This window comes from Oncorhynchus nerka, unplaced genomic scaffold (genome assembly GCF_034236695.1).
Source record: "Oncorhynchus nerka isolate Pitt River unplaced genomic scaffold, Oner_Uvic_2.0 unplaced_scaffold_1185, whole genome shotgun sequence".
Classification (NCBI taxonomy): Eukaryota; Metazoa; Chordata; class Actinopteri; order Salmoniformes; family Salmonidae; genus Oncorhynchus; species Oncorhynchus nerka.
Genome location: NW_027040152.1, coordinates 17,652 through 35,920, shown reverse-complemented (window position 1 = coordinate 35,920; position 18,269 = coordinate 17,652). Strand labels below are relative to the sequence as shown.

Genomic DNA, 18,269 nt, shown 5'->3' with positions numbered 1-18,269 from the left:
GGGAGCAGTGGTTGGTTGGGCTATCTGCATTGCGTCCCCCCACCCACCAACCACTCTTTTACGCTACTGCTACTCTCTGTTCATCATATATGCAGTCACTTTCAACATAACTACATTTACATACTACCTCAATCAGATCGACTAACTGGTGTCTGTATGTAGCCTCCCTACTGCTATTTTTCACAGTTTTATTTCTTTACTTACCTATTGTTCACCTAATACCTTTTTTGCACTATTGGTTAGAGCCTGTAAGTAAGCATTTCACTGTAAGGTCTACACCTGTCGCATTCGGCTCACATGACAAATAAACTGATTTGATTAGTTAATTCTGGTGGACTGAAGTGTATAATCTGCTGGTCAGTAGAGTGTAATTGACAGATACTAGGATCTCATTTTTAGGATCAAACCAGCCCACATAAAGGTTTGCTGTACCTGTGTCGTCAGGCATGGAGGCCTGGTCTGAATGGCGCTCCTTCTTAAAGCTCATGTTGCCCAGCTGGAGCACTGAAGACACCACCTTCAGGAGACCTGCATGAGGAGACCAGAGGTTAGAGTCACACCTGCCAAAATAAACCAGTGAGAGGGTAGTGTCCCATCCTCCCCCTCACCAATCTGCTCATCCTCTGGAATGCCCATGATCCTAAAGGCCTCCAGGGTCTCGGTGAACAGGTCCTTATCCTGCTGGCCAGGGATGGTCACGTTTCCATTGACCAGGAAGCGGTAGTTGTTGTAGCCCTCCAGACACAGCTCGGCTGAGAGGAGCACAGAGTTATTACATCTGATATGCAGTTAGCTGTACATGATAAAGGTGATAACGAAGGAGGCTTACAGCGCAGTTTGTCTCCAGCACCAGTGAGCATGTAATAGAAGACGTGGAAGGTCCTCTCGTCTTTGGCCTGGCGGATGGCACGGGACTTCTCCAGCAGGTCTGGTGGTTAGACCATCAAGGAGCCACTCATTCAGACTGGATTGTGAGCTTCTACTGGCCGGGGCAAGTGTGTGTGACTTGTTTAGCTTACTGTAAAGACTAACCGAGAGGTGTCTGGAGTTAAATTATGTAGGCTATAGATTGAAGTGTAGTTTATTTAACTAGGCAAGTCGGTTAAGAGCGGCAGGGTAGCCTAGTGGTTAGAGCGTTGGACTAGTAACCGGAAGGTTGCAAGTTCAAACCCCCGATCTGCCCCTGAACAGGCAGTTAACCCACTGTTCCTAGGCCGTCATTGAAAATAAGAAATTGTTCTTAACTGACTTGCCTAGTTAAATAAAAGGTTTAAAAAAATAAATTTTTAAAAACGAACAAATTCTTGTTTACGACAGCCTACCCCGGCCAGACCCTAACCTGGATGGCGCCGGGCCAATTGTGCGCCGCCCTATGGGACTTCCAATCACAGCCAGTTATGATACAGCCTGGATTCAAACCAGGGTGTCTGTAGTGATGCCTCTAGGACTGAGATGCAGTGCCTTAGACCACTGCGCCACTCAGGACCCCAAACTATTGTATATTTCAAATGAGGGAGTGAATTTCATTGTGGTTAACGTAGTATGAAGGATACAGGTTTCAATGTTGGCCCCCACGATGTATCCGTTGACGTCGAAGTTAATCCTGATGAATTTTCCCTGGGAGAGAGAGAACATAGTGAATGACTAAGGTAGCAGGAAATACTTGTCCAACAGAAAAAGAAAAAAAAGCAGAGGTCTTTTTTTATATAAAAAAAAAAAGTTATTACGAATCGGGAGGAGTTGTCGTTCTTCACAGTCTTGCCGTTTCCAAAGGCCTCCAGGATGGGGTTAGCTTGCAGCAGCTGCTTCTCCAGCTCACCCTAGAGGACAAACACAGAACCGCTCTATCAACCAATGACTTTATCCCATTGGATTCTTTAAACCACCACCTCCTTATAAGGACACATCTAGATTAGTACAAATTCTATAGTGACACTAACAGGACATGCCATTTGTCATTTCTCAGCAGTGGGATCAAACTGTGAATACCTTTGGTGATTCCAATGGATGATTCATCGTCACGAATTGTGAGAACTTAGTCATCTGCTTTTAATTTACTCTAGTTTCACTTCATTGTGAGGATTTCAGTTGTTTAAACATTTGATTTGTGTTTGGATGTTCCCTTTTTACACCAAGTCCATAATTTAAGTTAAGAATTCACACAACTGCATTACCTTACTTATGGAGAAAATAAAACAAACTGCATGCAGACCATTGAAAATCACAACACCCGGGAACACATACACAAGTACACAAAATCCCCACACACAGCGCAGTGTTAGTGCCCACACCTTGACACCCAATGGACAACCCTGCGGCCCTCATCAGTAGCCCTTCACCCAGAGTAAACCCCAGACCCCATGCAGAGAACTGAATGTCAATATTCACTACACTGACATTAAGTATACACAACCCCTACAGCCAGAAATCTGTACATATTTCACACTGAGCTCTACTTCAGACTGTTGTTGTACAGGTGGATCCATGCACATGACTCCATCTAAAATGCCACTAGTAATACTACAGTGAACTTCAATTTTAAAAGGATATATACATGGACAGGAAAGCCTACTGATAACCTTCAAGAGTCTGTTACAGCTGAGGCTGTGTCAACATGTGAGGAGCTTGACGCATATTGGGTGGAAATCACTTCAATCCACCCAATAAAAATACAGACCTCAAACTAATATTCTTACATAGCCTAGCAGTTAAGAGGTTGGCCAGTAACCGAAAGGTTGCTGGTTCAAAACCCCAAGCAACTAGGTGTAACATCTGTCAATGTGCCCTTGAGCAAGGCACTAACACTAATTGCTCCTGTAACTCGTCCTGGATAAGAATGTCTGCGAAAAAGACTGCTATAGTAGTGGCTTTGTCAATGTTATCAATCTGAGGAGCTCACTGAACCTTTTTCCTTAATCTTCAAGGACAATGTTAGTTTAAAACCAATCCCTAACTAATCCTATACATTACACCACTAGGAGGCTTTAAACAGTAGTAAGGAGCAGGGAATAATGGATATGACGACTGGTATGAAGCATCGCCAGTGAACGAACACACGTATACAATTAGTCCACTGGCGTCACAATGCACACAGCAACTCAGTGAGTTTGTCCAGAGATCTTTAAAATGGTGTAGACAAAGAGTGAGAAATGGAGGGGGAGCTGTGAGAGAATGTTGACCAGATCTCTGAACAGACACACTGGAACACACACACAGCAAGCAGACATGGAGTCGTAAACACATCAATCACACTTCTGGAACCACCAGGGGGAAAACAAAGGATCAACAGCGTTATGCAAAATCCAGCCAGACTTGTCAAACTGCAGAGCTGTTTACTCATTAAAAATCTTTAAACATAGTATTTAAAGAAGATCAAATCAACGATACAAAAAGGGATGCGCTCTCAGTTTTGTCTGGCTGAATTCTAATGGCAATTTCCCCTTTAATAAAGAACATTCCTTCCTCTGGACTGACACTGGTCATGTGTACACTTCCAAGTGACCCACTAGCCCACCACAGAGCACGCTCCAGCAGCACGGGGGAGGAGGGAGAGACAGCGCAAGAGCCAGGAAGAGGGAGGAAGGGTGTGGAGGAGGAGATCCAGAGATGTGTGATGGGAGAGGAAGGAAGGGGGTGATTGGGGGGGGGGGGGGGTAACTCACATGTGACAGGAACGAGCTGGTCTGTTGATGGGAAAAGAGAAATACACAACCTCAAAGGAATGATAGATACAGATACTGGTCTGCTTTCAGAAAAGACTGGGCCTCTCTTGAACCCTGTAGTCACAGCTGCATCTATCACAGGGGTGGCCAACTACAGCACTGCAGGGTTACATTTTGTCTCATTGCTTTATAGAGTTGACCGGAGGTCACTTTGATTCAGCTCAGCCGCTGGAGGAGGAATGTCAACAAAAGGAATAATAGTCAGTCCACTGTGGTTTAGATATGACACTATGAACCAGCTACCAAGGGAGTTTAATCTACCTTCTGCTGTGCTACGGTCAGTCTTAAAGAACCAAGACTGGCCAACCCTTATTTAGAGGTCCTCTATGGCACCATAGAGCGGTGTGACTGATAGAAGCAGCACCTATCCAAGACCTGGAACAATATGGCGATGGCTTGACAATGATGTAATGTTAAGTACCACTGGCAACACTATTTCTCAAACGCACATACAATCACAGTACAAGTAGTTGAGCATTGAGGACTCCGAAAAGCCTGGTTCTGAGCTGATAAAGGACCATAGGAAACCAGAGAGTGAGGGAGAGTTCGAGAGCATGGTGGAGAACAAAAAAAGGAATAGGAAAGAGAGTAGAGGGAGAAACAGAGAGGAGAGGGTAAAGGTCAGAGGGAATTATGAGAAAGAATAGTAGAGTAGATGAGGACTGACTGACCTGGTCTTTCTTGGTCTTGTGGGAAGAGGCCACATGGGCCAGATACTGAATGACCTTCTTGGTGTTCTCTGTCTTCCCAGCACCAGACTCTCCTCTGTGGAAGAGAAAAGGAGGAAGGGGGGACAGAAGCAAAAAAAAGTAAGGAAGTCAATCAGTTGTCAGCAATATCACAACAAACGCTGTAATATTTCAAGGTTATGTTGAGACCAAGATTTGCTATTCATAGGGGTTTGTGCTCAAGACTCACGTGCAAAGAATGGACTGGTCTTCACGGTCTGTGAAAAGAGGTGGGGCCAAGATTTTTTTTTAAAGGTAAATATTTCATGGTTTAAGTTTGGATTGAATAACATGAGGGGACAGTTGAATTGAATAGTGACAATAGTTTCTGCTACTATTTGTAGCCCATCATGGGTGCTTGTTGTGCAGAGGAACGTCAGTTCCATTGTCAGAACTGAAGTTTGTTGCCAGCTGGCTTTAAATAAAATATGAATTCTTCAGTGTGTATTTGTTATCTCAGGAGCACATGCACCACATTTGTCTCTGAAACAGGAAGTGCATTGGTCACACAGGAAATCAATATCCAGCTTCCTGTGAATGGAAAGGGTGATGCCTTTTAACCAACAAGTCAATGAACCATCCCCATGCAAATACTGCATGGTAACTCACTCTTCTAGTTAAATGATTCCCTTTACTTCAATGGGGGCCAACAATGGACTAACAAGACAAGAGGGAGTGAATGGACAGCCTGACAAAGCCAAACAGTACATCAAGATAATGGGTCTGGGAAAGAGTACTGAGAATGTACTGTATGTAACCTACATCGCCTTACAGACTGACTAATGGCCTTTCCTTGGTTATGGAAGGCAGGAGCCCTCAGAAATCAAGGCTAATGCTTCACTACTTAAATGCAGACTTTCAGAGCCAAGTCTGCCTGGAGGAGTCTAAACCGATTCATATCTTCTAGACAAATTATCTTACTAAACATGGATGGTAAAATACTACCAATAACCCTTGTAGTCAGATGAATGAGTAAATTTGCTAGGTTACTTACTACGATGTGGTAAGAAAGGACTTTCGCTTACCCTGCATCATGCTCCTGTAGGCCGTGTCAGTGATGGCATAAATATGGGGGGGCATTTCATGCCTCTTCTTGCCCTTGTACATATCCACAATCTCTTCTGAGTAGATGGGCAGATTCTTATAGGGGTTTATAACCACACAGAAGAGCCCAGAGTATGTCTGTGATACAAAGAGAAACACTTATTAATATTGGCTACTGAACATACATGCGCTCCTCTCTCCATGTCCTGAACCAAGAACACTAGGGATTATACAGTCGGACTTGACTGGTCTTCTTACAATGGATTTTGGCTAGAGACGTCATTTCAATTAAAATTCCACTGTTGATGTTAGTGAGAGATTGGCAGGTCAGAGTGATTCTACTGCAATGTAATAGTTTAAACTGACTGCATACTATATCACTGATGGTCTACAGCCAAAAACAAGACTGGACAGATGTGAATGGGGAAATCATAGTGAACATTATCTTCTGAATCTAACCCTCTCGTCAACACCAGCTCCATACTTTATTTCCCAATCTACTCCCTGACTACAGCCAGAGGCTGGGCTAGATCAGGCATGTTTCACAATCACAAAGCGCTTCTACCAAACAGTGACATCATCCGAGGTGATTTCACCCCAGCCCCTCTGTCCCTTCCCATATACCCCTCATCTTGGTATGGGCATCTGGAGAGTCTCTCCTCCCCACTTCATTTATGTTCATCCGCCCTCCATATTTCTGTTTCCTTCCCTCTCAGCTACATTCCTGTCCTCCCCATTGCGCCGTGCCCTTGCTTCTGGTCTGGTAGTTGTCTCTGCCTCTCCCAAGAGGGGGGTTTTCAGAAGGGTAGCCGGTCCAGTGGCGCACAACACGGCAATACCCAAACCCCAAGAGGGCCAGGGTGTGTTGACTTGACCGGGTCAAAGCCCAATGTAGCAGGCACCAAATCACTCCGTCGTGGACAGAGGAATAAATGGCATTATGGGGGAACAATAATTCGAGCACGATTTACATTCCATATCCATTTAATTTCCAGCTCTGCCTGAAACTCAACTCTGAACAGCTTTACTCTCCACCCCCCCATTATGTCCCTCTCTTTCCTTCCCCCCTACAGAGAGTATTGTTCCCTGCAGATTCCTGTTTACAGCAGTACTCCAAACACAGAAGGAGAGTGTAAGAGAGGGGAGCCAGAAAGAGAGGACTGAACATACTCGTATGTTTGGTAAACAGATTACAGCCTTTCGTTTGGGGTGGCAACCTGCACACAATGGGTCATCTGACACAATGGGCTTAATGGTGGTAATGAGGCTAGGAAGGAGGTCTACCTGGTTTGGAACCAGGCCAAGTTATGACATGAGCAAACAGTGCTTTCATAACCAGCATTAAGCAAAACCTTGGATAACATCTAAATCTTTTTTTAAAGAGTCAAATATTATCAGCTCTCGTATTTAAAAAATGTTTAACAACTTTATTTTACTAGGCAAGTCAGTTAAGAACAAATTCTTATTTTCAATGATGGCCTAGGAACAGTGGGTTAACTGCCTTGCTCATGGGCAGAACGACAGATTTGTACCTTGTCAGCTCAGGGATTCGATCTTGCAACCTTTCGGTTACTAGTCCAATGCTCTAACCACTAGGCTACGCTGCCGCCCCGATGAGGGGGCAATAGTGAGTCAGAAGTGTTCACATGAACACAGAGTACTGATTGACACTTGTATCATACAATGAGGCGAGGTCTTTCCGTTCAGTGTGTGCCTGGTGTGTAATACTCACGTAGATGAGGCCAGAGTAATATCTCTCCTTGAGGTTGTGCAGCACAGAGGCCTCATTCAGGCAGGTGAGCTCGGCCATGTCTTCCACCTTGCTGAACTTGGGCGGGTTCATCTTCTGGATGTCGTCCTTGTTGACTTTCACCTTCTTGCCAGAGTCTGCCAGCTCCACCAGGCACTCTTCACCTCGCTCCTCCTTCACAGATCCCGCCTCGAAGCCCAGCCGCTCCGACGGCACCCACACCAGCTTCTTGGTGGCCCAGTCTGCCTGGGCCAGAGGGTTGTTGACCATGTTGCGGTCCACGTACAGGAACTTGTCTGCGTCCGTCGCCATGGTTGCTGTGGAAAGAGACCCAGAAGTTGGTTAGGGCTGGGAAATGGAGCATTTAGTTGTAGTACCAATTTAATTTAGTTAGACCTCAACCAACAAACCTGATGTAAATGAGCAACAGTCCTGACAAACTGAGCCAAGTTAACAAAGACTTCTCTTAAACTACAAAGCATTATCTTGCATCAATCCCCAAAACAATAATGTGGGCATGAACTGTCATTTCCCCATTGCGTCAATCTCTATCCGCAATACCCATGGGATTGTTCGGAGGTAAAGATAGCCACTGCCCAGAAAGTTTGTTGGGTTGTGAGTTGATGTCTGTCAGAGAGGTCTGGTCCCTGGCCGTTTGTCTTGATGTAATGCCTGAGGAATGCAGAGGTCACCAATGTTTCCTCTACAACTTGGAGTGCTCAGGTTAGGTCAGTTCAACATGAAACAAACTAATCTCAACGAGGCCCCACGTTTCTGGCAACCACTACGGATGCTAATCAAATTACGGGCGCATTCCCTCTCCAGCCAAGGCGGCCTCTAATAAAATGTAACTTAGTGCTGTAAAACTTATTTGTGGTAATGTGCAACATGTGCTGACCATCTCAACCAAATACATGGTTTTGGGAAAGACTTCATTGATTACATGCTTGGAGGAAAATCTTCAAAACAATTTGCAATTCGCAACGTTCGGTTTCTAGGGATGAGGAGCACGTCAGAGTGGGAGGTGAATTGACTGTTGTACATAATGAGGCCTGAGGAACTTCCCATATTCAAAAACAAAAGTTAAAGAACATTCAAGGGACTTCAAGTCTAAATATCCCCCCCCCCCCCGAAAAAAAATGGTGTTAAAGGCCTAAACACAATGTTCAGTCTTGAATTTTGTTTACAAAGCTCGTGTAAAACAACCACAATGCCAGAGGTGAGCGACATGGCTTGCAGGCCCAAACAGGACCGGTTCACAGCTCATGAACAACATCTGTCAGTTCCATGGTGTAACCCACGTGGAGACACTAGACAAGTATTACCAGAATCCAGTGGGGGTGAGGGACGGGTGTTTCATAACATTTAGCTATACACAGAGGTAGAGAAAAGGGAAGGCCCTTATCTGAACGTTCCAACAACGGGAGAGTTGTGCTTTCCCACCACCGCCAGGGTCGTTAGCCTAAAACTTTCCTTCACTCCCTAGGGTAGAAATAAAAGTTGAAATTTTACAACTGGCTCCGTTATGTTTACATATTCAATGTTGCAAAACAGCAAATACTCAAAAAGGTTACAAGTTCAAGATATTTTTCCACTACCATACTTATGAGCTTTGTTTGTTGGCAGAGTTTCTGTTTGGATAATTTGGAAATGCAATTGGTGAAAAAAAACATTTGGCTGGGGGGGTTACAGGTGGCAAGTTCTCCTACATTGCCTACAATCATAAAGATATTCTTACGAAATAGCACATCATTGAATGTGAGATTTACCTGCTGTAGAATGGGAAAAATTTGTATTTGTATTTTATAGGCATGTTAACCTACACTGGGGGAAATGCAGTCTACTGCACACAAAGGCTAGGGTAAGTAGATGTTTGAGAATGTAGAGAAGGGCTGTACTGCATTGGATATGGGCATTGCTGACAGAGAAAGGGTTATGAGAAATAATAAATGGCACATTAACCCTGATGTACGTCAGGCAACCAGGAAGGGAACCAAGACTGTAGCACCATTCCTCTCCCTCAGAGCTCCACAGCTGACTTCCATCACAACACCCTCCCCTTTCCCAACTCGGTTTCTCAACCCTTTCTTCCCAGTTTCCTGCTTTAGAGTGAGGTACCCCACAAATGAGTCCCTCCGGACCCCTCCCGGTCAGCTCCAGTCTCCCCCCCCCCCTCTGTTTATCCAGTCTTCCAGGGTCACATTCCTCCCATACTGACCCTTTATCAGAGACAGAGCAAATGAACGCTGCACATTTCTTTCCTCTTACCACCATCAGTCTCTCCTGGTCTTTCCTTCCAGTCATTCTGCCCCTTTTTCCCCCATCACAGGGTCAGTCAACCCCGGGGGGGTTTAAGGGTCGCACACGTCGCAACAAATGTGGATCTCCCGTTGGTATACTGATCGTTCAGCACGCTGTTGATGTCTGATGGATCACATTTTTGCGCGATTCTACATGTAAAGTATTTTTTGGCAAAGTACTCTCAGCAGGCAAATGCTATTGGTGTGTTCGAGCCCTTAAACACTAAAAATACATCACCTATCCCTGGCAATGCACCCACAGGCTGTACAGTAGAACAGTTAGACTGTGTGCAGTGGTGAAGCCAGTGGCCTTCAGACAGTCCCTTGACTGTGGCAGGGCCTAACTATCTGCAACGTTAGGCAAACAATCAGCAACCACACCAAGGGGCAGTCTAGTCAGTTCCATGCAGTCCTAACACAGCTAATTCCTGACTGCAATAGTTAACTATTGTTTTCCTGCTTGGCAAAAACAAGCAGTGGGGAGTACAGCCTCAACACACCAACGCTCTGGGATTGATTCTTATCCGCGTCAGCTAGGCTAACGTGGGCGTGCAGCATGAAGAGAAGAAAAAAACGTGTAGCCTACATGAAAACAAACTCAAACATGCAGCTCAAACATATACAGGCCATCTGTTGAGTGGAGGCAGGATGGGGGCCAGAGAGTTCAGCTTGCATGGTCAACCAGCAAGACATGGATAAGCCAGCAGGATAGGAATATAACCCAATGATATTGAACAGAAATAATGATAAAATGAGACTTCAAAAAGGAGAGCATGCAGCCGTTTTGGACGGCCCTGGGGGGAGGGAGGGAGGGAGCAGAGAGGCCTGCGCCGTGTCCTATACACGTCGTCTTGACACAGATTAGTCAGTGACGCATCTCCTCCATCCATCTCCTGAGAGCAGCACAGGGCTACATTTATAACCACATTTATTCTTTTCATAGTCATTCTATGGAAGGTGCTCTACATTGAAAGGTGAAGACGACCTAAAGTGTGATGGTCAGCCGTTGCCATTGATAGACACTGCCTAGCCTGTACATGGCATTAATAAAACACTGGGTAGACCCACGTCTTTAATTATGACTCCGAGTCCCCACCAAAGTCCACAGCTTTCTGTCTGGCCACCAAAGTCCACAGCTTTCTGTCTGGCCACGTCTTCGCTCAACCTGGGACGCCACTAAGCCTGAAGCCCAGTACCGCGCAGCTGCAAGGCCTCCCCATGTCTTGTCACGTTAAACTCTGTTCAGCTGTACATCTATTGAAGGTTGGCTACATTGAGATTAGCCATTCTGGTAGTTACTCAAGCAGAGTTACACATTAATGAAGGCGACACGTGGAATACAAGGAAACAAAACCCTCCAACAGTCCCTAAATGTTACCGGACCTATCACAATCAATGACTAGCCAACATGTCACTGAAGGCTAAGAAAACCACCAACATCTAGGAAGAGTGGTGCTTAGTCAGTGAAGTGGTCTACTATAGAAGTGGAACCCTGTGCCGAACAACAAGAGGGAGGAGAGGGTGGTTTTAGAACCGACGTCACAGAGACAAGAATGAAGGCACAAAGGGAGGAAGTAAAGAGCGTCCTTGTCAACGCCTGGCCGTCTCGTTAAAAGGAACACCAAAGGCTGCTTGCTCTTCTCCCTCCACTCTCATTCCATTCCAGCTCAGTGCCTTCCCACCCAGAGTTATGCTGAGTAGCTGGAAAAGCCAAGGTCTTGACCCTCCATCTCGTCAGTCGGCGACCAAAGGCAACATTTAAAGCCTGACCATATACAATAAGCCTTGTATCCCACCAGCCACATTATAAAGTGGTTAAACAGACATGGCCAACTGGCCATGGTATGTCTCCATTGACTGGAATATTAATAAAACCGTTAATACATCCTCCTCTCATATCACATCCCGTCTGTCCTGCCTGTCCCTACTCTAGTTCATCAGATGGTCTCTTGTTGGGTCCAGTCTAGCATGGTCAGTCTTGAACGAATGTTAAGCTTCAACGGCCTATCCCTCCATCCCTTGCCCTCTGACCTTATCTCTGGCTTTCCTAGTCCTCTCCACTGTGACGCCTGGAGGGAGAGAGTGTGACCGCCAGACGAGGCCAAAGGGCAGGAGAGGTGGAGTGTGTCTAAGTTCATTATGGACTCAGACACAATCACTCTGCCTAAAACAGGGGAGGGAGGGGGAGCCGAGGAGAGAGAGAGAGGGAAGAGGAAATGACAGAGGGAAAACTGTTTTGCCATTTGTGGAACGTGGTTGTGTGAATTCTTGCAGAGTGCGCCAGGGGACACCGTTGAAACGAGAAGTTCTCAGCCCTCTGCAGACTGTGCAGTAAATTAAGTCCTGGAAACTAACCACACTCCATGACAAACCCTTATCCACTATTTTTCCACATTCCTCACTAGAGATGCACGTAAAACTGGAACTCTAAGCAACCTGTTACTCTAGCAGCACCATAAAGTGAATAACTGATTTGAACTGTCCAGTTTAGATCTAATAACAGACATTACCTTTAGAATTGTTCTATTAACTGTACTGGTTGACAGCCAGTAGGTGTCAGTTTGACAAACGCATAAAAAAAATGATTTGGGGTCAAAGGGATGATGAAATGGCTCATATTTCTGTTGTCGTTTTGACAGCCATATTGGACACGGTTGGCTTTTTAAATTTGCACCCACTTGCTGAACAAGCGAAAGCACATTGGATATTAGAGCATGGTTACATAAGCCTTTTAACTGTTGTGAAAGAATGCTGGAGGGAGTCATATATACCCGCTTCCTCGGTCACTTAAATAAACATGTCTTTCTAAACCCTACTCAGGACACAAAGCATCTTTCACCTGACCGTGAACACATTTCTTCTCATCATTATTTTCACTTAGGGGTTAGCAGACCAAAGGGAGGGGATGGTTTAGGCTCCTTATCTCTGACTAGAAGTCTTATCTACAGTATAAGAGCACTCCCTTTGAATCACTATAGTCTAGGCTACATGCAGACAACAAATAGTGTGCAGCGTTTATGGAGGCTATTCACAAGTCAAAAAGCACTCACAGCCAGTTGAACATGTGCTGTATTCAAACTAGTGGGGTATATGGAACCTGACCTGCATTTGTGTTGACGGAGAAATAAAATATGGAGTGGCAGTCAGAGGGACGTCCCTGTGCAGAGAGCATTTCAGTGTGAAACTGTGTTCGAGTGCTCAAGTTGATTGCGTTAGGCAATGGCCAGTCTGACACATACATGTATACACGCCTACAAAACCAAACATCAAGAGCGCAGATCACACAACAAGGTCTATTTTCTGACATGCAAGGTAGCTTTTCACCACCCACATGGTGTAAAAGACCTCTACCCATCTAATAACCTGCTTCTCTCCATTAGTTACATAGAATTTAAAAAATAACCACAATATAGTTTTGGTTCTGTTTCATGAGCTGAAATAAGTTTGCAGAAATGTTCCATATGCACAAAAAGATTCTCAAATGTGGCTACATCACTCTTCATGAGCCTTTCTCCTTTGGCAAGATAATCCACCTGACTGGTGTGGCATATCAAGAAGCTAGTTAACAGCATGATCATTACACAGGTGCAACTTGTGTTGGGGACAACAAAAACACTATAAATGTTCAATTGTCACACGACACAATGTCACAGATATCTCAAGTTGAGGGAGTGTGCAATTGGCAAGCTGACTGCAAGAATGTCCACCAGAAATGTTGCCAGAGAATTAAACGTTCATTTATCTACCATAAGCTGCCTCAAACATCATTTTAGAGAATTTTTGCAGTACGTCCAAATGGCATCCCAACCGCAGACCATGTATGGCATAGTGTGGGTGAGCGGTTTGCTGATGTCAACATTGTGAACACCCCATGGTGGTGGGGTTATGGTATGGGCAGGCAGGCATAAGCTATGGACAACGAACACAATTGCATCCTGAAGCCCATTGTTGTGACATTCAGCTGCCTCAGTCATCTAATGTTTCAGCACGATAATGCACAGACCCATGTCGCAAGGATCTGTATACAATTCCTGGAAGCCGGAGGCCCATTTCTTCCATGGCCTGCATACTCAGACATGGCACCCATTGAGCATGTTTGGGATGCTCAGGATTGATGGGTACGACAGCATGTTCCAGTTCCACTAATATCCAACAACTTCACACAGCCATTGAAGAGGAGCGGGACGACATTCCACAATCAACAGCCTGATCAATCATATGCGAAGGAGATGTGTCACGCTGCATGAGGCAAATTGTGGTCACACCAGATACTGACTGGTCCTCTGATCCACCCCCCTACCTACTTGTTTTTTAAGGCATCTGTGACCAACCAATGCATATCAGTCTTCCCAGTCATATGAAATCCATAGATTAGGGCCTAATTCATTTATTTCAGTTGACTGATTTCCTTATATGAAATGTAACTCAATAAAATCTTGGAAATTGTTCCATGTTGCTTTATTTTTGTTCACTATAAATTAGAAAGGACAACTATCCCCCCACCCAGCATAGGCCTAGCATGTATCATAAACAAAGCAGCAATCAGTGTTGCCACAGTTAAGTCCAGAGAAGTGAGAACAAGCCTTGTTTGTTTGGAACCCCAGTCATAGATTAGTCATTTCCTGCCATTGTTGCATTCAGTGGAACCCTACAGGTGTGCACTGAGGGGGAGGATGGGAAGGGGGCCCAAAAAAGGTGGTATGGAGAGTAGGGAGAAATTGACAGAATGGAGTAGGAGGAAGGAAAGAAACAAGCAAGCGAACAGTAGAATACACCTAGTAGTGGGATTTGCACTAGGCCTTTTTAGCTGATACATTGGGTGTCCCTGCCAAGTCGACCAAGCCGATTGACCCAATTGAAATCACATTTTTCAAACCAGACTGAACTAAGGAATGAGTGTATTACATATAAAGAGATGGAAGTTTATAGCGAGAGTAATGGCACTAAAATAGGTTCGAAAGAGGTTGACTGGCAAGCCAGCCGCAGTAAAATATGACTCAAACCTGAATCAGAGAGCAGAGATGTATGCACGCACGTAATATCCTGTGTTTGATGTCTGCATTACTAAGAACCCATGATATCAAACTTGTTTTATTAAAAGTAGTGATGGGAAAAATGTACTTGAACTTGATTTGAAAACTCCAGTATTTTTCCTTCATAGCTTGTTCTCCATCTTATTAAATAGGGAGTCAATTTGTTTATAGGACTTTTATTTCCATGATCTATTTCTCATGCTCTCACTTGTATCTCAGCAGCATACATATGGTGAGCAATATGTTTGGACCGTCAAAACCCAATAATTATTATTATTTATTTTTTAAATCACAGACCAAATCGTAATACATATTCAATTGTGAGAAACACAATACATATCATATCAGCACCAGAGTATCATTTAAATATTGTGAGGTCCCTGGCAATTCGCAGCCCTAGTTTAAAGATGGAATCCGTATTAGGGGAAACAGCTCCACTGTCCTCCCCAGCACCGTCGTTATCGTTTTGTGAATGTAACAGAGGTGAGGTGCATCGAGCAGTGTAGTTAAAAAAGGTTGCAGTACATCTTCTGCTGTTGTATCACACAATAACGTCTGATGAAGACACTTGTTTACAGTAACTTGGTTGTAATATCCCAATCTGACATGACAGTTTCACCATTAAGGATTCCAGCTTTAAGAGAATGTGCCCCATGTTTATATGCTGATCTGTGGCTATGAGCAGGTCTGTATACATTACTCAAATGATTAGACTCATGTGGATGATTGACCTTTGCCTTCTACTTGCCTCTTTGACTGGAGATGTACTGTACATTATGCGAGAAGGCTCATAAATATCAATGTAGCATAAACTGCAGTCCTGTCCAGATGATGACCTTTGATCAAATACATCAAATACATCTGGGCCTAAAATGAATATAAAACGAGGATTGTTTACTTAGTGAAATTACCTAATTGTAATGGTATAGTCAAATGTAGGGCTCATTTTTTTCTGGATTATCAGCAAGCATTTGCCCATGTTACTGCCCCTCATCACTGAAAGGGCAACTATCATCCTGTAAATCACCTGACAGAAACACCTTGGGACTGACTGATGGCATCAACTCAAGAATCACAGCTACCACTGAACCTTGGATAACTGTGGGCCCCTTTTGTGCCACGGTGGCCTTGACCCAAATGTTTCCAATTGAAACAAAAGCAAGTTGGTTCTACAGTAATCTACCTTAGCCAGGATGTCTGCATCCTAGCTGGCCTTCAACACATTAACATTCACAGGCATTTGTCCTGTATGATTTTAAGCAAACTTTTAGTCTAGACTACATATGGATCAAATGTGGTCGACCCACTGTTCATGAACTGGATACATTCTAGTAGGGACATCATTGAAACAGTAAAATGTAAGAGGATCGCGACAAGTTAGACTAATCAGTTTATATCTAATAATAATGGTGAATGCCTTTCCAATGAGCAATGTTGAAATCCAGAGGATTCTTTTCAGATGCTGCCAGGGGTTTGATTCACAGTTCAGTGCAGTGAAAGCACAAACAGGAAATTATGTTATCATGACAGGAACAAACACCCTGCGCTATTGAAATAGAAAGACACCGGCGAGACCAAGGATGTATGCAAGAAAGTCATGAACTTGACTTTGCATACTGTTGCCTTCAAAAGACAGGAACCCTGTTCTAAGACACAGGCCTGTGTTTCACTTGAAATAACATGTTTGAATTAATGGGCATGATATTCAAATGTGGCCATATCTGTGGGGCAGATATTCACTCAGTGCAGTGGGAACAGACTTTTGCACAGGCCTAGACTGCGCCATGTTCCTATATCAGGAGAATTGCCCAAGCTGACTGGAGAAGCATGTGTAATTTGTGAGACCCGGATTGCCTGACGACTCAAACTGAATTCTTCCTGTGCTCTATATTTGCTACACTTCAGCTCGAGTCTGCCAACGTTGAAGTCGTTTGTGGTGGAAAAACCAACTTGCTTTTCCAGTGATCATCACAAAACAAAAAAAACAGAGTATCAAAGCCAATGACACTTTCAAAATGCTCTGGTTCTGGCCCAAACCATTGGTTTCCGGGACCAATCAGAATGGTTAGAACGGGTTTGTGTTCTAGTAACCTACCTAGCAAGTGTAAAAGAAACTCCTGAAACTAGATCCCCTACATACTGGTCTTGATGAGAAAACAAACAACTTATGGGGAGATTCTCTTCTGTAATGTTCAACCAATCCGATAAATGTGCAGGAGGAGTAAAGATGGAGTCACATTGTTAACATCCAAAAGTGGAAGTGGCATCACAGATGCTTTCCATTTACCCTGAACACCCTTGTTGGAGACTGATTTCTAGAATGCTAGCCTCTGGGTTGGGGAGGTACTCCGATCCAGACTCACTGTGGAGAAGAAACTAAATGTCAATAGGCGTGGCGTAGTGTTTACCCGGAGCAACGAGTTTGGGTAGCCAGGCAAAGTCCCTGAGGTCGAAATAATCGGAATCAAAGTACTGCAGCAATCTATAATTTCACAACACAAAACACTGACTAACCAAACCCAAATTACTGACAAAGCACTTAAATAGACTGGGGTCATTGCATATATAATGTCTGGTCGTGTAACAAGGTTCACTAGGCCTACCGAGTAAAGTGAATCTACTCCAATTTAGTTCAATTACTTAAGCCAAGATAGATACATTATCCTAACTCTCAGAAAAAAATACATTAACTGCACACGACTGGCTAGATTGCCATTTCACGCATGAGTTCATTGGGGTGTAGGATGAAATGCATGAGACATGCAAACAAATTCAATGACGTAGACCTAAAGCATCAATCGAACAGGAAGCGTGGACGTACACAGCGAATCAATTAAAGAGTGACGTAATGGTGCGCAACAACATTCCGGGGTACGTTAGCCTACAAACTTGTTTGCTTGCCCCGCGACTGATCACACAGCGAGACCTAAACAATAAAACATGTTAATCCGCGATGAAATAGACACGCAAAAAGGGTTCTAACAGGACCTTGCTTATAGTTGATGCGTTCCATTATTTAGCGTTACTTTTCATTCCCTCCCTTTCTACATCTCATTCATGCGAATCACTTCCTGTAGTTAGCAAGTTAGCTTACGTTACATGCAACATTTTCTCGCCATTGCGTCTTTAGTCGCTGATTTAATCTTGCTTTGACACCGCGCCTGGTCAAATGAAACTACTTTCCACCTTCAATTGTATTAACTATGTACACAAAAAAAGTTAACAATAATTCATACATCTGGGTTATGAGGTCCCACCCAGTGAGGTGATGAAGTTGCTGTGCTCGTCCTTCCTGGTTAGGTACACTTGCTCACCGCTAGACACAAGCATGTGAAGAGCCAAGGCTGAAGGAAATGAGAATGTAGCTAGAATAGATATCTAGCTAGCGGGACTATTACCTGCTGTTGAGATGCAGAGGCTTTTGGGGTTGGCTAGCTACAACCGGTGGCTGAGTCTGTCTCCGTGTCGCCGCGAAACAAACTTATTTTCAGTCGACAGCAGCCTCGCAAAGAACTCGGATCAAACTATAGTGTTCTCTTCTTCCCTCTCTTGCTCTCCCTCACTCTCTTTTTTTCTCTTTCCTTTTCCTTCTTTCTTCCACTGGCTAGTTAAATTCGCTCTTTGCGTTGTCAGTCGGGGTGCGGTCCAGAGGAGGCGGGGCCTATATGTTATGTCTCCGCCCTCCCAGCTTC

At 44.3% G+C, this 18,269-nt stretch overlaps 1 protein-coding gene across 3 annotated transcripts; it reads right to left on the bottom strand.

The window, feature by feature from the left end:
- Window positions 1-307: 307 nt before the first annotated feature.
- Window positions 308-18,236, bottom strand: LOC135569233 (myosin-9-like). Of its 3 annotated transcripts, none has more exons than XM_065016002.1 (11): window positions 17,976-18,236; window positions 7,227-7,561; window positions 5,476-5,632; window positions 4,641-4,668; window positions 4,394-4,487; window positions 3,663-3,683; window positions 1,728-1,820; window positions 1,554-1,617; window positions 830-928; window positions 609-752; window positions 308-528 (listed from the first exon to the last, which is right to left on the bottom strand). In XM_065016002.1, the coding sequence occupies exons 2-11, from the start codon at window positions 7,554-7,556 to the stop codon at window positions 323-325; spliced, it is 1,236 nt and encodes a 411-aa protein (XP_064872074.1). In that variant the 5' UTR covers window positions 7,557-7,561; window positions 17,976-18,236; the 3' UTR covers window positions 308-322. The 3 variants fall into 3 exon arrangements, with proteins under 3 accessions (XP_064872074.1, XP_064872075.1, XP_064872076.1); XM_065016003.1 differs by lacking the exon at window positions 17,976-18,236 and adding an exon at window positions 17,814-17,908; XM_065016004.1 differs by lacking the exon at window positions 3,663-3,683.
- Between the last annotated feature and the right edge of the window lie 33 nt (window positions 18,237-18,269).

What these genes read in the sequence shown, in the direction of transcription:
- LOC135569233 (XM_065016002.1), bottom strand. Translation starts at nt 7,556, where the DNA reads ATGGCGACGGACGCAGACAAGTTCCTGTACGTGGACCGCAACATGGTC. An exon ending in CCAGCTCGTTCCTGTCACAT is followed by an intron (nt 1,821 to 3,662) that starts GTGAGTTACCCC and finishes TTTGTCCTCTAG; the next exon opens with GGTGAGCTGGAGAAGCAGCT. An exon ending in TCCAGAGGATGAGCAGATTG is followed by an intron (nt 529 to 608) that starts GTGAGGGGGAGG and finishes CTCCTCATGCAG; the next exon opens with GTCTCCTGAAGGTGGTGTCT.